General features: G+C 38.2%; 1 protein-coding gene across 4 annotated transcripts in view; it reads right to left on the reverse strand.

Annotated features, from left to right (window-relative positions):
• The window catches only part of LOC116463211 (estrogen receptor), a 311,141-nt gene that overhangs the window by 223,273 nt on the left and 61,693 nt on the right, over nucleotides 1-26,175 (reverse strand). For 3 of the 4 annotated variants that reach the window (XM_032146206.2, XM_058434501.1, XM_058434503.1), the window contains exon 3: nucleotides 17,071-17,187. In XM_032146206.2, the coding sequence (XP_032002097.1) occupies nucleotides 17,071-17,187 (117 nt within the window). The remainder of the gene's footprint in view (nucleotides 1-17,070; nucleotides 17,188-26,175) is intronic. The other variant, XM_058434502.1, reaches the window with a different exon arrangement.

Consider the following 26,175-nt stretch of genomic DNA (forward strand, 5'->3'; position numbering starts at 1 on the left):
CTCATAGGTGGGAACTGAACAATGAGAACACATGGACACAGGAAGGGGAACATCACACACTGGGGCCTGTTGTGGGGTGGGGGGAGGGGGGAGGGATAGCATTAGGAGATACACCTAATGTAAATGATGAGTTAATGGGTGCAGCACACCAACATGGCACATGTATACATATGTAACAAACCTGCACATTGTGCACATGTACCCTTAAACTTAAAGTATAATAATAATAATAAAAAAAGAAATCACCAACCAAATATCTGCTGCCTTCAAGAGACTCACCTAACACATAAGGACTCACATAAACTTAAGGTAAAGGTGTGGAAAAAGACATTCCATGCAAATGGACACCAAAAGCAAGTAGGAGTAGCTATTCTTATATCAGACAAAACAAACTTTAAAACAATAGCAATTAAAAAAGACAAAGAAGAGCATTATATAATGATAAAAGGCCTTGTCCAAAAGGAAAATATCATAATCCTAAATACATATGCACCTAACACTGGAACTTCCAAATGTATAGAACAATTACTACTACACCTAAGTAATGAGACAGACAGCAATATGATAATAGTGGAGGACTTCAATACTCCACTGACAATACTAGACAGGTCATCAAGACAGAACATCAACAAAGAAACAATGGATTTAAATTATATCCTGGAACAAATGGACTTAACTGATCTTTACATAACATTCTACCCAACAACCACAGAATATACATTCTATTCATCAGCGTATGCAACTTTCTCCAGGATAGACTATATGATATGCCACAAACAAGTGTCAAAAAAACTAAGAAAATTAAAATTATGTCAACTACTCTCTCAGTCCACAGTGGAATAAAACTGGAAATTGACTCCAAAAGGAACCTTCAAAAACATGCAAATACATGGAAGTTAAATAACCTGCTCCTGAATGATCATTGGGTCAATAATGAAATCAAGATGAAAATTTTAAAATTCTTTTAATTGAACAATAATAGTGACACAACCATCCAAACCTCTGCGATACAGCAAAGGCAATGCGAAGAGGAAAGTTCATAGTCTTAAACGCCTACTCAAAAACTCTGAAAGAGGACAAATAGACAATCTAAGGTCACACCTCAAGGAACTAGAGAAATAAGAACAAATGAAACCGAAACCCAGCAGAAGAAAGAAAATAATCAAGATCAGAGCAGAGCTAAATGAAATTGAAAAAAAAAATACAAAAGATAAATGAAACAAAAAGCGGGTTATTTGAAAAAATAAATGAAATTGATAGACCATTAGCAAGATTAACCAAGAAAAGAAGAGAGAAGGTCCAAATAAGCTCAATCAGAAACAAACATGAGATATTACAACCAACACCACAGAAATACAAAAGATCACTCAAGGCTACTATGAACAGCTTTACACACATAAACTAGAAAACCTAGAAGAGATAGGTAAATTCCTGGAAAGATACAACCCTCCTAGCTTAAATCAGGAAGAATTAGAAATCCTAAACAGGCCAGTAACAAGCAGCAAGATTGAAATGGTAATTTAAAAATTACCAACAACAAAAAAAGTCCAGGACCAGACAAATTCACAGCTGAATTCTACCAGGCACTCAAAGAAGAATTGGTACAAATCCTATTGACACTATTCCACAAGATGAAGAAAGAAGGAATACTCCCTAAATCATTCTATGAAGCCAGTATCACCCTTATACCAAAAGCAAGAAAGAACATAACAAAAAAGGAAAACTGCAGGCCAATATTCCTAATGAACATAGATGCAAAAATCTGGCCGGGTGCTGTGGCTCACGCCTGTAATTCCAACACTTTGGGAGGCCAAGGCGGGTGGATCACGAGGTCAGGAGTTCAAGACCAGCCTGGCCAACATAGTGAAACCCTGTCTCTACTAAAAATACAAAAATTAGCTGGGCGTGGTGGTGGGTGCATGTAATCCTAGCTACTCAGGGAGCTGAGGCAGGAGAATCACTTGAAACCAGAAGGCGGAGGTTGCAGTGCCACTGCACTCCAGCCTGGACAACAAGAGCAAAACTCCATCTCAAAAAAAAAAAAAAATCCTTAGCAAAATACTAGCTAACCAAATCCAACAGCATATCAAAAAGATAATCCACAATGATCAAGTGGGTTTCACACCAGGGGTGCAGGGATGGTTTAACATATGCAAGTCAATAAATGTGACACACCACCTAAACAAAATTAAAAACAAAAATCACATGACCAGCGCAATAATCGCAATAGATACAGAAAAAGCATTTGACAAAATCCAGCATCCCTTTATGATTAACACCCTCAGCAAAATTGGTATACAAGGGACATACCTCATTGTAATAAAAGGCATCTATGATAAACCCACAGCCAACATAATACTGAATGGGGAAAAGTTGAAAGCATTTCCTCTGAGAACTCGAACAAAACAAAGATGCCCACTCTCACCACTTCTATTCAACATAGTACCAGAAGTCCTAGCCAGAGCAGACAAGAGAAAGAAATAAAGGGCATCCAAATTGGTAAAAAGGAAGTCAAACTGTCGCTGTTTGCTGATGATATGATTTTATAACTAGAAAACCCTAAACACTCCCCCAGAAAGCTCTTAGAACTGATTAATGAATTCAGCAGAGTTTCAGGATACAAAATTAATGTACACAAATCAGTAGCTCTGCTATACACCAACAGCAACCAAGGTGAGAATCAAATCAAGAACTCACCTCCTTTTACAATAGCTGCAAAAAAAAAAAAAAAAAAAAAAAACAAACTAACCAAGAAGATGAAGGACCTCTACAAAGAAAATACAAAACACCTCTCAAATAAAGAAATCATAGATGACACAAACAAATGGAAATACATCTCATACTCATGGATGAGTAGAATCAATATTGTGAAAATGACCATACTGCCAAAAGCAATTTACAAATTCAATGCAATTCCCATCAAAATACCACCAGCATTCTTCACAGAACTAGAAAAAACAATCCTAAAATTCATATGGAACCAAAAAAGAGCCCACATAGCCAAAGTAAGACTAAGCAAAAAGAACAAATCTGGAGGCATCACATTACCTGATTTCAAACTATACTATAAGGCCATAGTCACCAAAACAGCATGGTACTGGTATAAAAATAGGCACGCAGACCAAAGGAACAGAGTAGAGAGCTGAGAAATAAACCCAAATACTTATAGCCAACTGCTCTTTGCCAAAGCCAACAAAAACATAAAGTGGGGAAAGGACACCCTATTCAACAAATGGTACTGGGATAATTGCCAAACCACATGTAGGAGAATGCAACAGGATCTTCATCTCTCACTTTACACAAAAATCAACTCAAGATGGATCAAGGACTTAAATCTAAGACCTGAAACTGTAAAATTCTAGAAGTTAATGTTAGAAAAACCCTTCTAGATATGGGCTTAGGCAAGGATTTTATGACCAAAAACCCAAAAGCAAATGCAACAAAAACAAAGATAAATAAGTGGGACTTAGTTAAACTAAAGAGGTTTTTGCACAAAAGAAACAGCAGCAGAGTAAACAAACAACCCACAGAGAAGGAGACATAATCTATACATCTAACAAAGGATTAATATCCAGAGTCTACAAGGAACTCAAACAAATTAGCAAGAAAAAAACAAACAATCCCATCAAAAAGTGGGCTAAGGACATGAACAGACAGTTCTCAAAAGAAGATATAAAGTGGCCAACAAACATATGAAAAAATGCTCAACATCACTAATGATCAGGGAAATGCAACTCAAAACCACAGTGCGATACCACCTTACTCCCACAAGAATGGCTATTTTCAAAAAATCAAAAAATAATAGACATTGGTGTGGATGTAGTGAAAAGCGAACATTTCCATACTGCTGGTGGGAATGTAAACTAGTACAACTACTGTGGAAAACAATGTGGAGCCAACTTCTTGCTTGATCCTCACTCCTAAATCTCTCTCCTCTAATCTATGAGAACACCAGGATAGGTTCAAAATCAAGAAAGTCAATTCTCTGCTTAAGATCCTTTATGGCTCCCATATCCCTCAGGGATCTCAAACTCCTGGTTTGACAGATAAGACTTCTATGTTGGTACCGCAGCCCAGCCTCAGCTCTAGGTGCCTCCTTAAGCACAGATCACATGGCCAAATGAGCACTAAAATATGGCTGGTCCAAATTGAGATGTAAGTGTGAAACACTTGGAGGATTTGAAAGTCTTAGTGAAAGAAAAAAATACATAATGTATCAATAATTTTTAAATGTTGATTCCATATTGAAATACTATTTGGGGTATACTGGTTAAATAAAATATATCACAAAACTAAAAAAAAAGTAATAATGATTAGTCTTGTAAAGCAAGCGTTTAAAAATATAATCACCTAAAATATAAAAAATGTAAATTTTATATATAAAATATATAAAATATAATCACCTAAATATAATTCTGTATGTTCCTCACCAATTTTGATTTGCTGAATCAAGCATAAACTAAACCATGTATTATCTCCAGGCATGACCAGAACATTTCTTTTCTTTTTTTGAGATGGAGTCTCACTCTGTTACCCAGGCTGGAGTGCAATGGTGCCATCTTAACTTACTGTAACCTCCACCTCCTGGGTTCAAGCAATTCCCCTGCCTCAGCCTCCCGAGTAGCTGGGATTACAGGTGCCCCCCGCCATGCCTGGCTAATTTTTTTTTTTTTTTGAGACGGAGTCTTGCTCTTTTGCCCAGTCTGGAGTGCAGTGGCGCGATCTTGGCTCACTGCAAGCTCCGCCTCCCAGGTTCACGCCATTCTCCTGCCTCAGCATCCCGAGTAGTGGGGACTACAGGCGCCCGCCACCATGCCTGGCTAATTTTTTTTATATTTTTAGTAGAGACGCGGTTTCACCGTGTTAGCCAGGCTGCTCTGGAACTTCTGACCTCAAGTGATCCACCCAGCTCAGTCTCCCAAAGTGCTGGGATTACAGGCATGAGCCATCATGCCCAGCCAACGAGAACATTTCTTTATAAACGACTCCCTCTGCTCTTCATCTTAGGATGCCTCTTAAGGCTGACATATATTTCTGTAATTTCCAAAAAGACTGGCCTCAAGTGTGTTGGTTTATACCTACTGGACAAGTTTTCAAGCAGACATAACCAGACTAGCCTATGAGATATTTAATCAGGAACTTTCCAAAATTCACTATCTTTTTTGGCCTCTTCCTTTCTCTTTCCACAAGGCAGAAACTAGAAAGTCTCACCAGCTCTTGGGATTCCAGTCTTAGTCATGATTACTACATCTCTAACAGGAAAAAAAAAAAAAAATGCTTAGTTATCTTTTCAGAGTCCTGCCTCAACAAACTTGATTCTTGAATTTTTTCTTTTATGTTGCTGGTGATTTATAGCAATATATGGTCATCTTCTCATTTCACTATCATGAAAGCATCAAACTCATTTTTGTGACTCTCTCCGTTCAGAAGAGATTCACTTTCCACAATGACTAGTGAAGACAATAACTCTGTCCATTCCTACCGGTTTTTACAGTTGCTAGCAGTTGTTCTAAATTGAGCTTGAAATGTAAATATGATAGCTACGGCAGTTGCTCCCAACCCCCAATATACAACCCCCAATATACACTTGTATATACTACCTTTAGCTTTGGATTCTAACCATTCCATTATTAATCTGAACTCGGATCATAAAACATAAAATTTAAGATTTGAAAGATACTTTAGCTGGCATTTTTCAGAAGTAAAAACTGAGTGAAGAAAAAGTATGTGATCTGCCCAAGGTTCCTAGGTAGTAGGTAAACAGTCAAGTTTAATTGCACGCTTAACTCTCAGCTGAGACTCCTATTTGACAAAATGATGTTTTTATATACCAGAATGGTCATTTTAAAACAAAATCAGACTTTCAAAAATCGAATTATCTAAAAACAATTAAAACCCTGGCTGAAAGATTAAAATGCCCCTTTTAAATTACACTAAATATTAAATAACATAAGGTAATTAAATCTTAAGTAGGTCTTTTTAAAGTATCTGTGACACCGTCTACATAAATTTATTCTGGTACTTCTGCTGTGCAACTAAGCCAACATATGATTGATGTTTTTGTTGAAGAGGAGTAATATCCTGTGCCCACCATAATATTTCCTAAGTCACAGTTTTGGTTTATGGGATATTAATATCTTACTTATGCATATGTCTATCTCTCATGACACTTTATGTTACTAACAGATCAGCCAGGCAGACGCATAGCAGTGAAAGGAGCATTAAACCATGGGTCAGGAGACTTGGTTTCCTGTCTGAGCAGTTAACTTAGCTTAGTGATTTGGACAAGAACAATTCAACTGAAAAACAAAAAGGTGCACTAGATGATCTTTAAGTTCTTTTAAGCTCTAAAAACTACTCATTAGCCTGATCACAACCACTGAAACAAACAAACAAAAAACATATGGAAATTCCTGGGGACTTACAGAATTTTAAAGTAGCAATTCATTCATATAATTACTGCCCCAAAGTTCTGCATTTTATAGGTTCTATCTACGGAAAAAGTCCTTACGACATATCAAGAATCATTTATTTTTGCAAAAGAAAATTATACGAACAAGATAAACCCTTTCCGAAATTTTTGCCTGGCCTTGAGTCACTGCCAGCATTTCTTCTAACATTCAAGGTGAGGTGAGACATGGTCATTCCTGAAAAGGTACATAAAGATTCCTCATTTTTCTTCCAACAGGAATCAAAATTATCTCTTAATAAGCAATCAAATAAATTGACTATTAAAAAATTAATCAAAGTTATGTTGTAAACAGTTGAACATAGCCTGGTATAACTATAAGATATTTTATGTAAGCCTTATGGCAATCACGAAGCAAAATCCTGTAGCAAATATACAAAAGGCAAAAAGTAAGAATTCAAAGGATACCACTATAGAAAATCGCCTAATCACAAAGGAAGACAGCAAGATAGGAAGAAAGAGATACAGTGACTAGATGGATTTAAAAAAACAAGACCCTGTTACATGATGTCTAGAAGAGATTCAATGCATGGTTAAGAAAACACAGAGAATGAAGGTGAAGGGACCAAAAAAGACATTCTATGCAAATAGAAGCCAAAAGAAAGCAGAGGCAGCTATATTTATATCAAATAAAATAGGCTTTAAGTCACAAACTATAAAATAAGACAAAGAAGGCCATTAAATAATGACAAGAGGGTCAATTCATTAAGAGGATATAACAGTTGAACATATATATGCACCCAACATTGGAACACCTAAATGAATGAAGCAAATATTAATTGACATGAAAGGGAAGATAGATTGTAATACAATAATATTGGGGAAACTCAGTACCCCACTTTCAGCAATGGACAGATTATCCAGACAGAAAATCAATAATGAAAGTTCAAACTTAAACTATACTTTAGCACAGATGGACTTAACAGATAGATACAGAATATTTCATCCAACAGCAACAGAACACACATTCTTCTCAAATACACATGGAACATTATTCATTGAATGTTAGATAAAACAGTACAGTTCATGGATGGGCGCAGTGGCTCACGCCTGTAATCCCAGCACTTTGGGAGGCTAAGGTGGGCGGATCATTTGAGGTCAGGAGTTCGAGACCAGCCTGACCAAAATGGTGAAACCCCGTCTCTACTAAAAAATACAAAAAGTTAGCCGGCATGGTGGTGTGCTCCTGTATTCCCAGCTACTCAGGAGGCTGAGGTATGAGAATAGCTTGAACCCCCGCAGTGAACCAAGATTGAGCCAGTGCACTCCAGCCTGGGCAACACAGCGAGACTCTGTCTCAAAAAAAAAAAAAAATTATAGCTCATATGTTAGGACACAAAATAAGTCTTAACAAATTTAAGAACATTGAAATCATATCAAGTATTTTTTCCAACCATAAATAATATGAAACTATAAATCAACAAGAATAATTTTGGAAAATTCACAAATACTTGAAAATAAAACAACATACTCAGAACCAACCAGTGGGTCAAAGAAGAAATAAAAGGGAAAATTGAAAAATATCCTGAAACAAATGAAAATGGACACACAACATACCAAAATTTGTGGGATGCAGCAAGAGTATTTTCAAGAGGGAAGTTTATAGCAATAAATGTCTGCATCAAAGAAGAAGATCTCAAACAACCTAATGTTATACCTCAAATAACTAGAAAAATAAAAATAAACTAAGCCCCAAGTTAGTAGAAGGAATAAAATAATAAAGATCAGAGGAAAAATAAATGAAATTGAGACTAAAAACACAAAGCAAAAGATCAATGAAACTATGAATTGGTTTTTTAAAAAGATAAACAAAATTGATGAACCTTTAACTAGACTAAGAAAAAAGTGAGAAGACACAAATAAACTGAATCAGAAATAAAAGAGGAGACATTACAACTGATAGCATAGAAATGCAAAAAATTATAAGAGTACTATGATGAATTACACACCAACAACTTGGATAACCTGGAATAAATGGATAAAGTCTTAGACACATAAACCTAGCAAGTCTGAATCATGAAGAAATAGAAAGTCTGACCAGACCAATAACCAGAAAGAAGACTGAATCAGTAATAAAAAGTCCCCCATAGAAGAAAAGCCCAGGACCTAATGGGCTTTATTGCTGAACTCTGCCAAACATTTAAAGAACTAATACCAATCCTCAAACTCTTCCCAAAAATTGGAGGAAATACTTCCAAACCCATTTTACAAGGCCAGCATTACTGTGATACTAAAGCCAGACAAGGGTATTACAAGAAAATTAAATGCCATGCCAATATCCCTGATTAATATAGATGCAAAAATCCACGACAAAATACTAGCAAAATTGATTGTCACAACACATAAAAGAATCATTCACCATGATCAAGTGGGATTTACCCAGGGATGCAACGATGGTTCAACATATGCAAATCTATAAATATGGTACACACATTAACAGAACGAAGGACAAAAACCATATAATCATCTCAATAGAGGAAAATACGCATTTGACAAAATTCAAAATCCTTTCATATCAAAAACTCTCAACAAATTAAATATAGAAGGAGTGTACCTCAACACAATAAAGGCCATATGTGACAAGCCTACAGCTAACATCATACTCAATGGTGACAATTTGAAAAGTCTTCCCCTAAGATCAATAACAAGACAAGGATGCCCACTCTCACCACTTCTATTCAACATAGTACTGAGAGTTCCTGCCAGGGCAATTATGCAGGAAAAAAACTAAAGGCATGCAAATTGAAAAAGAAGAAGTTAAATTGCCCTTGTTTGCTGATGACATGATCTTACATATAGAAAACCCCAAAGCCTTCACACAAAAAACTATTAGAACTAATAAACAAATTCAGTAAAGTTTCAGAAGAGAAAATCAACATACAGAAATCAGTAGTGTTTCTATACACTAACAGCAAACTATCCAAAAAAAGAAATCAAGAAGAAATCTCATTTATAATAGCTATAAAAATAAAACAAAATATTTGGGAATAAAATTAACCAAGGAAGTGAAAGAATTGTATGCTGAAAGCTATAGACATCAATAAAAGAAACTGAAGAAGATGCAAATAAATGGAAAGATATACCATACATAGACTGGGAGAATTAATATTGTTAAAAATGTCCATATGACACAAATCAATCTACAGATTCAATGCAGTGCCTATCAAAATTGCAATGACATTTTTACAGAAGTGGAAAAACAATCCAAAAATTTGTATGGAACCACAGAAAAACCCTGAATAGCCAAAGCAATCTGGAGCAAGAAGAACAAAGGTAGAGGCATAATACTACCTGACTCAAAATATACTACAAAGCTATAGTAATTAAAACAGCATGTATTGACCAATGGAACAGAATAGAGAACCCAGAAATAAATTCATTTATTTAGAGTCAATTAATTTTTGACAAAGCTGCTAAAAGCACACAATGGAGAAAGGACAGTTTCTTTGATAAATGTTTCTAGAGAAACTGGATATCTACACACCGAACAATGAAATTAGACACTTACCTCATGCCATATACAAAAATCAACTCAACGTGGATTAAAGACTTAAATGTTAGACCTGAAACTGTAAAAACTACTAGAAAAAAAAACAGCTTAAGAAGAACGTGGTCCTTATAGGGATTGTTGTGCTGCCTACACTCATGCTTCCTCCAGCTGAACTGACAGTCACAGAGGCTGACCTGCCTTCATCCCTAATAGGTAATGGAGGGCCTTGATTTTCTTACCTAAAGGATGAAGGAGTTAGATTAGATCAGTGGCTTGCAAACTGTGTTCCTTGGAGCCCTGGGTTTCCAAGAAGGTTTCTCATGAACATCATACTGAATAAAGACAGGGTATGCCAAATCAACTTGTATCTGTTTCATAGATGACTATCTGCTTCTGCTTGTGGAAACAAGAGCTTGATTGCTTTAAAATACTGTCAAACATTGGATTCATTAGTCTTTAAGGTCCACATGTGATTCACCTACTTGATTCAGTATATTTGTTTGTTTGCAAATAAAAAATTATAATATGGGGAGTTTTTAATAATTATCTACTATATGAATTAATAAAATACTAGTTTCAATATCATAAATATATAGATTGCTGCTTAAAACAACCAGTCTCTCTTTGGTAAAGAGCAGCTAGCTTTTCTTTAACATTTTTCTTAAATTCAATCCTAAATAGGGGCACCCCAACCTACCTTTTGAGGAAACTTGGATTCACATGCAGCTACAAATCTACCATAATTATCCAGCAATCCAAAAAAAGTAATTCACATCTACATTTTTAATTTATTAATTTGATTCTACCATCATGAACATTAATAATTGGTTGTATACTTTTTTTTTTTTGAGATGGAGTCTCGCTCTGTCACCCAGGCTGGAGTGCAGTGGTGTGATTTTGGCCTACTGCAACCTCCATCTCCTGGGTTCAAGCAATTCTCCTGCCTCAGGCTCCCAAATAGCTAGGATTACAGGTGGGCACAACTACGCCCAGCTAATTTTTGTATTCTTAGTAGAAACGAGGTTACGCCATGTTGGTCAGGCTGGTCTCAAACTCCTGATCTCAGGTGATCCACCCGCCTCGGCCTCCCAAAATTCTGGGATTACAGGTGGGAGGCACTGCGGCCAGCCAGTTGTTTACTTTTGATAAAGGATAGCCAATGTAGGATTAAAGAGGATTCCAATCGCAGTCCCCAGGTTGGGAGTTTATCCATCGATAAAGCAAATTACGATAACTCATAGTGATAAATATTAAACCCAAGCAACAAGAAAATATTTTATTTTCCAGTGTTTCATTGGGCTTCTGAAGCATTCTGGACACATGTATATTTCCCTATCTATATTAGTAGTATGTTATTTCTCACTTTAAAATTATCCCATTAATTTTTGGATTTATTTGTTATTTTGGAATATTTCTAAAAATTATACTGCAACATTTGTTATTAAAATAAATAAAGACTAGTTGACAATTACTACCTTATCTCAAATTTCTTCTTAATGTGTTATAAGGAAACATAACCAGAATGGTCAGTCCAAGAGTCCTGCACATCAATTAATTTCTACGTGCCAATTTCCTCACTGCACAATGAAAACCTTGCTTCAAACACGCCTCTGAATCTGTGGTAATAAAAAACCTTTCACAGATTTGTGTAAATCTCTGGCATCACAAAATGATAAATAACACATCTCACTTGTCATTCAGCTATATTCAGCATATGAGATCAGAAAAGAAAAAAAAGCTTAGGTGTTTAAGCCAAGTTTTTATTCTCCACAAAGAAATTAGAAATTTATATCTTGTAGAAGTGATGAAATTGCCATTCTCTTTCTTTCAGGTGAAAAAAAACCCAGCAGTGCTCGTATATGATGAAATTTTTAACTAAGATAGTAATTATTTTTAAGACAAAAAAGATATGTAATAGCTAACACTTGTGTGGCACTTTAGATTCATATTTTCCCATGTTATGATTTGTCATCTTCATGACAAACTCATTAAGTAAAATTTATTTGTTTATTTATATATTTATTTTTGAGACAGAGTCTCACTCTGTTGCCCAGGCTGGAATGCGGTGGTGCAATCTCGGCTCACTGCAACCTGTGCCTACTGGGTTCAAGTGATTCTCCTGCCTCCTCCTGAGTAGCTGGGATTACAGGCTTCTGCCATCACACCTGGCTAATTTTGCAGAGACGAGGTTTCACCTTGTTGGCCAGGCTGGTCTTAAACTCCTGACCTCAGGTGATCCGCCCACCTCAGCCTCCCAAAATGCTGGGATTACAGGCGTGAGCCACCGTGCTTGGACAGTAAAATTTATTTATCTCCATTTCATATTTGAAAACAGTGAAGCTCATAAAAGTGACTTTAACAAGGTTGCTCAGCAAGCTTGAGGAGGAGCCAGCATATGAACACATTTATCTTTGGAAGAGTTCCTCTTTCTACCAAACTCAGCAAGAAGGCCAAATTCTTGAGTAATAATATATGTCTTGGATGTCAGGTGTCTGAGTAATACTCTGAGTTGGACTAAACCTGGGAGTGGTTGGTTAAAGCTCTAGATTCCCATTCTAATCATTCAATATTTGAGCCATCTTGCAACCCAGTCTCCACTTGCCGTTGAGATTTTTATTTGTCGCTTTCCATGCAAATGTTCTCTTTATACTCTGAGGACATTGAGGGAAGGGACTAGAATCTTATTCATATTTGCTTTATTCCCAAGGGTTTGCAGATAAGAAGCCCTACACAAATAACTATTTAAATGAATTGAATCAATTCATTAATCAGTGCAAAAAAATACTTCTTGAACAACTACCTTGTGACTTGTTTCATGCGAGATCAGTAAACGAGACACAGAGACCTCCCTGCCATCATGGAGTTTATGGACCATATATATAAAGACAGACATTGAATGACTAATAATAATGGTGATAAGAGCTAAGAGAAGAGCTATTTGCCATTAAAGCTAGAACATGAATTTTCCAGCACCTTGATTTTGAACTTCAAGCCTCAGGAACTGTCCAGGGAACTGTGCAGGCCTTCCTGAAGAAGAGACATGTAATCGACAACCTAAAGTTCAAGGGGAAGGAGACAAACGAAGAGGAAAAAGCAATGCAGAGAAACCAGCACATGTACTAGAATAGAAAAGCATATTCCCAAAAGCGCAATTCAAATCCTGCATCTCATAGAACTACCATGATTCAGAACCAAATCTAATAATGATGCTGGGATTTTCAGAGGCAGTAAGTATTGTAACAGATTAAAATTGTTAGTTCATGGAGACAAATCATGCACTCTTTTGGATCTTTACAATAGAACTTCAGTGAATTTTTTCAGCCTTGCTATAAAAGTAGGGAGTAGGTCTGTGGTTCTCTTTTAACTGAAACTAAACTTTTTATTTCATAGGTAGAGTTTCAATATCTAGTTGGTAACCAGCCTGGTTAAGAAAGTGGATTGTTGTGAACCCTAATGGTTGAAAACATGTTGTAAAGATTTATTCAGTCACAGCTGGCCTTTGCCATGTGACTGCACATTTTATAGTTAGTTATCATTGTACTTCCAGTGGTAAATTAAGTCTTTATTCAATGGGATTTTTCAAGGAGTTGTTACAGAGGGTATCCCGTGGCCATGTGTGGTATTCCATGTTGTAGAAAATACAATAAATTATATTGCTTTATGGTGAGCACTTTATACATATCATTAAAATAAGATGTTCTCACGGGCTATAATTTTATGAATTTAAAGCTTCACTTAAAACTTATGTACATATAAAAACTGCCAGAAAGATACATGTTTTCATTACATGTAAAGAAATACTGAACAATCACTGAGTAATCCCTATGGGATATTGAACAATTCAGTACACACACTGAATTGTGTACCCTTAAAATTCATATGCTGAAACCTTACCCCCGGGCCTCAGCATGTGACTGTATTTGGAAATTGTACCTTAAGTGAGGTAATTCAGATTCAATGAGGTCCTGTGTGTGGGGCCCTAATCCGATATGACTGGTGTCTTCGTAAGAAGAGGAAGAAGCTGTGATGCACGGAGAAAAGGCTGTGTGGGGACACAGAGAGAAGGTAGCCATCTGCAAGCCAAGGAGAGAGACCTCGGGACAAATCAAACCTGCCAACACCTTAGTCTCAGGCTTCAGCCTCCAGAGCCATGAGGCAATTGACGTCCGTTACTTAAGCCACCCAGTCTGTGGTATTTTGGGAGGGCAGCCTGTTATAAACTGTGTCCCCACAAAACTTGTATGTTGAAGCCCTAGCCCCTATAGTATGACTATATTTGGAAATAGGGCCTTTTTGGAGGTAACTAAGGTTGAATGAGGTCATAAGGGTGGACCCCTAATCCAACAAGGCCTGTGAGAAGAGGAAGAGATACCAAGAGTGCCTGGACGCAGAGGAAAGGCCACGTGAGGACGCAGGGAGAAGACGGCTAGCCACAAGCCTAGAAGAGAGGCCTCACAGGCCGGGCATGGTGGCTCACGCCTGTAATCGCAGCACTTTAGGAAGCCGAGGCGGGCGGATCGCCTAAGGTCAAGAGTTCCAGACCAGCCTGGCCAACATATAGTGAAACTCCATCTCTACAAAAAAATACAAAAATTAGCTGGGTATGGTGGCACACACTTGTAGTCCCAGCTACTTGGGAAGCTGAAGGAGGAGAATCGCCTGAACCTGGGAGGTGAAGGTTTCAGTGAGCTGAGATTGCGCCACTGCACTCCATCCTGGCCAACAGAGCAAGATTCCGTCTCTCAAAAAAAAAAGAAAGAGAAGGCTCACTAGAAACCAAATATTCCAGCACTTTGATTATGTATGTCCAGATTCCAGAATTGGGAGAAAATTAATTTCCGTTGTTTAAGCCACCCAGCCTGTGGTATTTCATTATGGCAGCCCCAGAAAACTAATACAGATATATATTTTACAGTCATCAATATACATGTGCAAGTGTGTATGGAGCCATCCACAGTCTGCCGTGTGCAGTCAAATTATCTAGATTCCTAGGTGAAAACAGTGGGGAGACTTTTATTATGTCTTTGTATATTCGAATTTTTGTTAGATTAAAAATGAGAATGCATAATTTATATTCATGCAGCCAGACCATATCTGGATATTAATTACAAAAAAAAACAGAATTGGTTTTATGAAATGGGGTCAATGCATGGGTACCCTCACATTTTAAAAATTGTTTTGGACATAGTCACAACTTGATTATTTCAGCTTTCAAGGAGAATGTATGTAACAACCTGTGCTTAACCTACCTATAATCGCCAAAGAAGAATATTAAACCTCGACTCCACTGTTTCACATTAAGCTTTTCTTATACAGCTGTTACATTCCTCTCACTTATCAAGTTACCTTAAGTAGCATTTTGTGAGTTTAATTAAGCCTGACTAATTCTCCAACAGTACAAAGAAAGATGAATTCCTTAAATATTTAATCCATTTATGACTCAAGTGTCATTTTCTGAATGTAGCTGTTAAATTCTTGGAATTAATTACCCTTTGAATTAAAGCTGCTTTTTCAGATGTTCAAGATGTATAGTTATAGTCACAGCTCACAGAATGCATAAATTCAACATTGCATCTCTTCACCAGTAGAATTTATTCCAAATGCTGCATTCCAAACCTCAACCTGTCCGGCGTATTTATGACCCCGGGACTAAGAAACCTGTCACTGTAAGCTTGTTAACAATCAAGCTTGTCTTCATCATAATCTCCATCCTTGGTCTTTCCTCTCCTTCCTCCTGCATCCAGGTAAGAATGATTTAAAGGTTAGCTGCCTACGATTTGCAAAATCACTATTCCTTTTCACTGAAATTTTGTTCTCCTTAAATCACCCCAAGCTTCACCTCCTTCAGAAAAGAAATGGGCTTTTCCCTATTACAATCAGCAGGTAACACCATCATCAGCCCTTCCCTCCCCTCAGTATCCTTCTGAAACACTAAGTGAATCCCTGACTTTAATTATTTATTTATTTATTTATTTATTTATTTATTTATTTATTTATTGAGACAGAGTCTCACTCTATCACCCAGGCTGGAGTGCAGTGGCGCCATCTCAGTTCACTGCAACCTCCGCCTCCCAGGTTCAAGCGATTCTCCTGCCTCCGTCTCCTGAGTAGCTGGGCCTACTGGCGGTCACCACCATACCCAGCTAATTTTTGTATTTTCAGTAGAGACAGGGTTTCACCATGTTGGCCAGGCTGGTCTCGAACTCCTGACCTCAGGTGATCTGCCGGCCTCAGCCTCGTGACTTTAATTACACATTTTCTACTTGTTCTCTTCCACTACACTGAAGGCTATCCAAGACTAGAAGCAAAGTTCCTCAAGATGAGACTCCCACGAACACAACGAGGCCAATCAGGCAACCACATTTATGGGGCTCCTAATATTCCCAGAACTGGGATTCAGTTTCCAGATTCCTGTATAACAAAACTGGAAGATCGGATACATGAGAATACAGAAAACCACACACACGCACACACACACACAGCCACAAAGACCACAAAGACACAAGCCCACAGTCACAAACCCCGCATGCTTTGACACTTGTTAGTGTAGTGCTCAGTAATCAACTATGCCAGCACCATGCTAGACACTGAGGTTAAGACAGTGGCTGGTTAACTCAGGTTCTAAAGGAGAAAACTGCCTTTTGATTGAAATTCACATTCCTTAAGGGATGGTAAGAGACTGGAAGGCTATAAATTAGCTACTTAGCTTTCACATTTACAAGTCTCAATTTAGAGAAAGTTTATCCTCAGATATCATTTTCTAGCATTTGCAATATAAACAGTAACTGAAAAATATTTCTAGAATAATTTACTAAGCACTCTTCGTTTCCTTCCATCACCGCCTCCCACACACATTTGATTTAAAATATAATTATTTACATTGAAAATCCAAAACACAAAATGCCATGTTAGAATTTCCAGTTCCAGACACTTCCACCTTTTTAAAATAAAATGGATTATGAAAATATTTTTGTTGCAAAGAAAAATAAGAATAGAAAAAAAAATTAAAAGAAAAAACACAAAATTCCCATGGTGTTATTCGAATGGGTACAGCCAGCACTGGGCGGTGGCCAGGGCCGTCCCCAAGGGCCCCTGGGAGAGATGTACCTACCACCTTTCATCATTCCCACTTCGTAGCATTTGCGGAGCCGGCAGGCCTGGCAGCTCTTCCTCCTGTTTTTATCAATGGTGCACTGGTTAGTGGCTGGACACATATAGTCGTTATGTCCTATTAAAAGAAAGAGGACAGAATTAATATTCTTTCAGGAAACTTAGCCAGTTAGAATCTACAGGGAAACCTTTTGGAGGCTGTTTTCCTATCACTTCCTCAGCCTTACTATGTTGCTCCCCAGCCTGCCTGCCTTTTTCTGTCCTTCTTGAAGTGCAAACAAAACCTCTCATGGGCTGGGCACAGTGGCTCACGCCTGTAATCCCAGCACTTTGGGAGGCCGAGGCACGTGGATCACGATGTCAGGAGTTCGAGACCAGCCTTACCAACATGGTGAAACCCCGTCTCTACTAAAAATACAAAAATTACCCAGGTATGGTGGTGTGCGCCTGTAATCCCAGCTACTCAGGAAGCTGAGGCAGGAGAATCACTTGAACCCGGGAGGCAGAGTTTGCAGTGAGCCAAGATTGCACCACTGCACTCCAGCCTAGGCGACAGAGCGAGAATCTGTCTCAAAAAAAAAAAAAAAAACCTCTCGTGGACTTAATTTCTGCAGCAGCCAATTGTTTCAGGACTCCTTTTGGCAAGTCACCTTCAGTTCACACAGTCTATATTTTGTAGCACCGTATTTTATGTGGTTATATTTTCTCAGCAGATAAGGTTTTTTGGTTTTGGTTTGGTTTGGTTTTACCAAGGCTGCTTGCTAAAATCGTTGTGAGGGTAGAGCTGTTAGAAATAGAATTTTCAGAGAGAGAGTTTCCAAGTAACCCTCCTTAAAATATAATTTAAGTCAGTACTCACATGCAGCATGGAATACCTAAAGTCAAGCCGGCTTGGTGGGCTGGGTGGTGACAAAGTTCAGTCCTTCAGTTCATAAATTAGTCCATGACTGACTACTTGGAGAACTCTGAGCAAGCCACCTGACATTTCTAGATCTCTCTTTCCTCCTCACTAACCTAGAGGAAATCATGGAACCCACCACATCCAATGATTCTAAGAATTGAATGTGAGAATGCAGGTCAGGAGTTCACCGTCGTTCCCTGGATATGGAAAACACTCAAAAGATGTTCGTTGTTGTTACTGTTACTTGATGATGAACCTCTTTCTTTTCTCTCTTGTTGATTGACTCTCTCTCCCTCAAATGTCCTTACTCACTGGCTTTGATCACATGCAAGACTGTCCCATAAAATAGTCTCCCTTGCCCCACGCACTCTCTAACTTCCATCTTCTATCTTGTCCCTCGTTCCCAGCTGAACTCAGAAACGTCTGCACACGGAATCTCCTTTTCTTCGCCTCTTTTGCATGGCTTAACCAATCTGTTTTCCATCTTAGTTGCCCCAAAAACCAACTTCCCTAGGATTACCAATGAATCCTGTTGCCAAATTTTACAGATATTTTTCAGTCCACATCCTACATAACCTATCTGAAGCAGCCTACAATGTTGATACCTCCCTTCCCCCCTTGAGACAGGCTTTTCCCCTTGGCTTCCATAATCCCAAACACCCCAGTTCCTTCTGCCTGTCAGGCTGCAGCCTCCCGGTATTGTTTACAGATACAATTTCCTCCATCCAACATTAAGCCAGAGGTGCTCAGGGCTCAATCTTAGGTCTTCTTCTTCTTCTCTTACTACTCCATATTCTCCCACAAGACAATCTAGTGCATGTCCATGGCTTCCATCAGCACCAAATGCAGATCACTCAGGATGTATGCTCCCAACACAACCCTCTTCTCTGAGCTCCAGGTACATATGTCCAGCTGCCCACAGGAAGTTTCTGCTCTAAGATTTAGAAGTCACCTCCATTCCTTTATCCCTCAAAATAAATGTGATTTATAGGGAGCAGAATATTAAAATTCACAAACTAATAAATATTGGCATGTTTTTATAAAGTCTGTTTGCATAAGTCTAAATTCTTACATATCTTGGGGAAATGTCCTGAATTTAGACTAAGGAGGTTATGTATACTATTGTAAAACATGGTTCTCATTCTCCCACCCCAAAACTGAATATATATTTCACACCCTAGTTCAGATTCTCTGCTTAAGTCTCTATTTTTTCCATTTACTAAGGGCAAGATGCAACATGCAGTGAAATGTTTTAACTACAGAGCTCTTTGTTCTTTATTCAACTTAAGGGTCAGGCCCAATTAGAAGAGGGTGGAGTGAAGATTTGACAAGAAATGCTGGCCTCATAAAACTTGGCTTTCCATCTTTAAATATACATTATAAAAGTCACTGCATAAACGGGCTTCAGATCAAATTAACATTTGCACTCTTCTATTGCATAACAGAAACCAGCAAACTAGTCGGCAGAGTTATAAACCTGTAACTTCAGTAAAAGACCACACACTGACTCAGATATCCAGACATAGTTATTATTTTTAGAATTGTCCTTATTAATAGGGTCAAACTGAAGAAGTAATAGAATCGGAAAAAAAACTTATCTGTGCAGATGCTAACTGCAAGCAAAAAGTGTATCCTTCTGATACCCTAAAGAAACTTTCAGTGTTTAGTGTCCTGTGGTATTTATGCAGTATATGCTGACATATTTCAGCTTTAAAAAAAAAACGAGTATATGGCCAGGTGTGACAGCTCATGCCTATAATTCCAGTACTTCAGGAAGCTGAGGTGGGAGGATAGCTTGAGACCAGGAGTTTTAGACCAGCCTGGGCAACATAACAATATCTTGTCTCTACAAAAAAAAAAAATTTAATATTAGCCTGGCATGATGGCACATGCCTGTAGTCCTAGCTACTCGGGAGGCTGAGACAGGAGAATTGCTTGAGCCCAGGAGGTCAAGGCTACAGTGAGCTGTGATAGCACCACTGCACTCCAGCATAGACAACAGAGAGAGACCCTATCTCTAAAAAAAAATAAGAATAAAATAAAAAATAAATCTGTATACATTAAGTTTCAGAAGAAAATAGTCAATAACCATTCAAACCAAATATTACTTTGACTCACTTTCTCCCCAGAGCCAGTTATTTTGTAAACCAGAAGAAGATAGGAGAACTGCATCAGGTCAGAGGCCAGTTGGCTGAGTCTCATGTTTGCACTGGCCATCCACTGTAGATATGCATCTTTGTAGAACCAAGTGAAATTCCTGAACTAACATGTTTAATGCATAAAAGGTACTAGATTTTTACAATTGAATCCGTCTCTTAACAAAAATGGAAATAGATGTACAACAGAATCCTGTTCATACTGCAAACCTTTTGTGACAAAGCTAGAATTGATAAACTGGCAAAAAGAAAAATTTAATAAATACATATTTGATATATGCAATTAAAACAAATTCTTCTTAACCAAACACCATTAACAACTATCTCTTAGTCTTCAGCTCACGTCAGAAGAAGAAAAACAACAAAGTAGTTTTTTTTTTTCCTTAACAAGTGTAACTTGGTCAATATGTGTTATTAAAGCAATTGATTTAAGTTGCATTGAGAAGAAATTCTTTTTTAATTTTATTATCTGGTCTTCTCAAGATAATGCATGAGAAAATCTTACTGAAATAGAGTTGATTTTCTAAAAAACAACTCACATCAATTGTCTTAGTGAAACATAGCAGTGTGGCTTTTTGGTTTTTTTTTTTAACTGAAAATACAGGACTCGATGTACATGACCAGATTGGCCCCAGAAGTCCTTCTGTGCAGGCCTGGATGAACCAAGCCCAAAAGTCCAATGCCACGATGTGATGTTCAGGTGAAGGTTTGGAAAAATAATCAGCACTATTTTCTTGCCCGTGAAAAGATAAAAATAAAAAGCTTCTGGAGGAATCTAAGGTTTGACTGGTAGGAAGTGGAGGGGACAGGAGGTGAATGAGATGGAACCAGAAAGACAGGAAGCGGGGAGAGAAAACGCCTCGCAGTAGGAATCACCAGGCCCACCCCAGCCCCTGCAGCAACAGAAGGACCCACATTCAGCCTTTCCCCAAGCTTCCCTTTTACTTTTTCCTTCTCTTCTTATTTTCCCTCCTTTGGTAGCAGCTGGTTTGGCTTTGTTGTCATTACACAGAAGGTCTGCATTTGTTAGTTATGAAAATAAATAATGGCCCATACATATGCAGAGATTCAAAAGGAATATAAAGACAGGCCAAGCAGTTGCCTGAGAGAAAGCCAATATAATATTGCAGGTCTCTTCTTCCGTCACCTCTTTTCCTTCAGTATTTTCTGGTGGTCACTTCAGATCAAATCTCTTTCCTGAGCTTCCTGAATGTCCACCTGCCCCCGTCCATCAAGACTTGACTCTCTCACACTCGTCAAGATGGATGTGCCCCAGACAGAACCGACGACTGTCTTCTTTGCTCGCCAGTCTGTTCCTATTCACTTCCCAGCTGAACCAAGAAATGTCTGCACGTGAAACCTGAAACATGGGCATTATTCTAGATTCAACCTTCTTCCTCACTTGACCCTCCCTCCCCACCTCCCACCACAGGCACACAGATCAAAACAAATATTTTCTAATGATTTTTCAAAGCAAAACCAATTTTGCGTTGGGCACCACCATAGTCCCTACCTTCTCCAGCCCAGATCATTACCACAGCCCACCGCGGGACCCTTTGCCTCCAGCCTTCCCCCGCCAAACCTTCCCCACAGGTTGGCCACAGTGATTTTTCCTAAAATCGCACACCATCAGGCCACTATCCTGCCTCAATGTCCTGAGGCTCCTCCAAGCTCTAAAAATGACATCTAAATGCAATGCCTTCACACAGTTTGCGAAGCTCTTAATGTTTTTCCTTGCCTTCTCTCCCCACTCTAACTCCCATCCAAGTTCCAGCCATGTCTTTCTGTTGACACATGCCATGCTTCTCACCCCCAGGACTTTGCACATGCTCTTCTTCCTCATGGAAACACACTTTTCCTCCTCTTGGCCCAACTGACTCCTACTCATCTTCGAAGTGTGCCAATCAAGATATCAATTCCTCTGTGAAATCTTATCTGCCCTTCCAGCCATGCTTAGTTTGTGTCTCATCATAGGACTTACTATGTTGGGTTTTAACTGCTTGTCTCAATGCCCAGATCAGTTTAGGCATGGCAAGGGATGGGCCATATCCATCTCGTTTATTGCTATTGATCCTGAGCCCAGCACATTCTCACACACATAGTGGAGCTCAACAAGTATCCAATATCTGAACAATACTGAGATGCTAAAGCTCCCCTCACCCCCAACTTCATCTGTGGAGCACAGGCCTCTTGAGGGGGACGATTGGGGTTCTATAAAGGAAGTAATCAGTGGGAAGGTGAGGACCCTGAACAATATGATGGCCATTCTACCTTAGGACCCCAAAACTCAAATCCGCAAGAACAAGGCTTGGTTCTAAGCAGGGGCAGTCTGCTCTTCAGCACTGGGTGGGGCCAGACATGAACATAAAGCAGATGTTCATAGATGAAGAGGGCCAGGAAGGGATCCATGAAGCCATGCATTGCCCATGAATTATCCTCACTACTCTTTCCATTTTGAGGCCTTGCCGCTTTCCTAATATGAGTGTATTTCATGATTGCCCCAAAGAAAAATCAACATATTCTAATTATTCCAAAGCTTGTTCTATATAGAAATGTTTTTCTGAATTAAAATGCCATTTTCCCCCACTATAATATGTTGGTTATGTAGATATTTTAATATGGTTCATTTTACTAAAAATGATTTGTTTTCAAAGTGTGTTTTAACTTTTTAAAATTTCTATTCCAAGATTTTACTAAACTCTACAAGATTAGCAGTTTCCTTGAATCATCTCCCCATTCACCACCATCACCAGGAAATACTTTGGCTTTAAATAAAATAGGTCTATGGTATTATTTTCCTAGAAATAAAAATCCTTATAAATGAATTATTAACAAGGCTGAAGAAAAGGCGTATCTTGATCAAAGGGTTTCTTACATATAAACTACATAAACTGTCGTGTAACTGACTGATTTTATGAGAAGCTGAAGTTCAGAGTACTCCTCTCCTGGCTTAACAGTTGAATATTAAGATACTAAAAATATTTGCTTCCATCATAGCCTACAAATTTGAAGATCAATCTGTCCCAATAATGCAATTCTATGCCTTAAGTATGTGGTGTAGTTATTTTTCCTTTATCATAACTTCCTGACTTTATGGAGTCAGAAATCGTACTTGAACGGTTCTTTCCTGCTATTCCCATCTTGAATTGATGCATTTCAAAGTGCTCCACAAACTACAACACATCTAGGGATTTAATTTGTGACTAGAAAACTTCAAAATATATCACATCTATTCTTGCTTTATAATTTTTTAAATAAATGCATTCCCTAAAGAGATATACAGTACTCTGAAAAAAAATTAAAGTCAAGGAGACTTTCATAAGGTCACATTAAAAGTCAAGTTATGTAAACTGGTAAAAGGTGTTGTCCCATTAAGGAATAAACACTTAGCATTCCTTATCAACATATACGAACATTTAGCTAACTCTTCATATTTTAAGGCTCAGAAATGAAAATGAATTCTAAAAGAAAAATGAACTCTCCAATGTTTAAACACTCACACATCAAATAAGAGCCAATTTTAGCTAATCCTGTCAAAAAGCCTCATTGGAGGAGTCTGACAAAATAATATTTTTATTTTCAAAGTCCTATTTTTTATACCTGATTGACCCATAAATGTAGCTAACATATATAAAGCTTGGCTACCTTTACAGTCTCCTTATTAAAGGCACTCATCGAATATTTACATAAAATTAACTATGGTTTATCACATTTTGAAGCATCCAGGAACTATAAATAATTTAAGCTGAGAAATAAGATGTCAAAATCTGATTTCCTTTCTACTTCTAAGCATCAATATGTTTTCCTAGAGTGTTAAATACAGCTTTAAATCTGATGTGAAGTCACAAGTTTCTATACATATTTGGCCAAAGGAAAACCTATGACATTTTAGTTTTATCAGTGAAGACTGTATTATCCTTTAGGTGTTAAGGTACAGACAACATAGTTTTGAGCTGTAACATTTGGGAAAATAGTAAGAATCTGTACGTGAATTTTCAAAGCACTGTTATATAAACCAGCAACTGCCCAGGCCTGAGTAGATGCTTCCAAGAGCCATTCCCACTCTGGCTTGTTCATTTCACACTTGTGCTCACTTCCTATCTGGGGGTAATTCCATACGCTTGTCTAGCCAAACAATCTGTCTACCAAGGAAACCGAGTCTTCTAGGTACTGAACATCACATGCCAGGAAGTGTGTTATACATTGATTGTTTCACTTAACCCCCTAGCAACTTTATGAGGAAGGAATTCTATTAATCCTATTATACAGATGCAAAATTATAATCAAAGTTTAAAAGCCTGATCTAAGCCACACAGCAAGCAAGTGGCAGATGGGTCTTGAACCAAGGTCTCCTTTCATTCCAGAAGCTGAACTCTTATGCATTCTAACAACCTTCATATATGGAAAGCCCACCTTCTCCAAAGGGCAAGCTCTTCATTCAAGAATGGTATCTACTTTCCAGATTGCAATCATGCAAGGAATCTCTGCAACTGTCTGACCACCAAGTGTTCTGCTTCCTAGGAAGCTCATGTACAGGAAAGAAAAAGTGAGGAGTTAACACAGCCAACCCAATGTTACTGTCTTCTATTTAACATATCTATGAGATAAATACTTACTAAGAGCACACCAATATTAAGTTATTTGGGCAATACTTTGACTTATATGACAAGGATGAAATGCACAGTCCAACTTCCCAGCCACAACGGTACAAGGGAACAGAAGTCTTGTCCTGCCTTACACTCTGAGAAAGACATTGACTTTCTACAGTACCTAGTATCTGTATCTACCCCAGCCCTTGACTCCTGAGTGATGCTTTGTCTTGGTAGGACCACCCACATTATCTACTGTAACCAAAGCAAAGAGGGATTATGGGAATCACAGCATAGAATTAGAAAACAGGTTCAAACAATGATATCGTTGGAACTCACTAGCAAAAAGGAAAGGAAGACTGGCAAGGAATTTGTTATAGAAAGAAGAATTCAAAATGTTTTTACACGAAAGTGGGAATGTATGATCGTCATAAAACATGAAGGATTAAAAGTATTCACAGTTATGCCAAGGAAAAAAAATCATACCAAAACACCTACTAATCATCTTTGAGTAGCAAAGTAGATGAGGCAGAGAGAAGACGTAAAGAAGTTTTCAACAGCTTTGCCAAATAGTTAGGGCGAAAGGGAGGAGGAGGAGAAAGTCAAATATTCTAATAGATTGTGCCAGGATATTTTGAAAATTGTTCATACCATTAATAAAAAAAAAGATCTGAATTGGGACAGGGGTGGCAAGAAGTCATACGGAACAATTTAAAACCTGTTGATATGAGATTTCCATCATAAACTCATAGCGACCGCCCAGCAGGCTGTTGTAAATACAGTTCTGAAGTTTGGAAGTTGTGTCAAAATGAAGTGGGAGACCATGTTCCACTTCCAACAAGTGGAAGCAATTTCACTTCCAATAATTCCGCTTTGAGGTGTAGACCCAAAATATTTGAAAGCAGAAACTCAGATAGGTATTTTTCTACCCATGTTCATAGCAACATTACTCAGTATACCCACAAGGTGGAAATCATCCAAATGTCCATCAACAGACAAATGGATAAACAAAGTATAGTCTATCCATACAGTGGAGTATTAGTCGGCCTTAAAAAGGAAGGAAACTCTGACACATGCTATAACATGAATGAATCATGAAGACATTATGCTAAGTGAAATAAGCCAAATACAAAAGGACAAATATCACATAGATGCACTTACATGGCGTACCTAGAATAGTTAAACTCACAGAGACAGAAAATAGAAGAACAGTTAGCAGGAGATGTGGGGAAGGGGAACTTGGAGTCATTGTTTAATGAGCACAGAGCTGGCCAGGCACGGTGGCTCATGCCTGTAATCCCAGCATTTTGGGAGGCTGAGGTGGGCAGGTCACCTGAGGTCAGGAGTTAGAGACCAGCCTGCCCAATATAGCAAAACCCCGTCTCTACTAAAAATACAAAAACTTAGCTGGGTGTGGTGGTGGGTGCCTGTAATCCCAGCTACTTGGGAGGCTGAGGCAG

Source organism: Hylobates moloch, unplaced genomic scaffold (genome assembly GCF_009828535.3).
Source record: "Hylobates moloch isolate HMO894 unplaced genomic scaffold, HMol_V3 SCAFFOLD_29, whole genome shotgun sequence".
Taxonomy (NCBI): Eukaryota; Metazoa; Chordata; class Mammalia; order Primates; family Hylobatidae; genus Hylobates; species Hylobates moloch.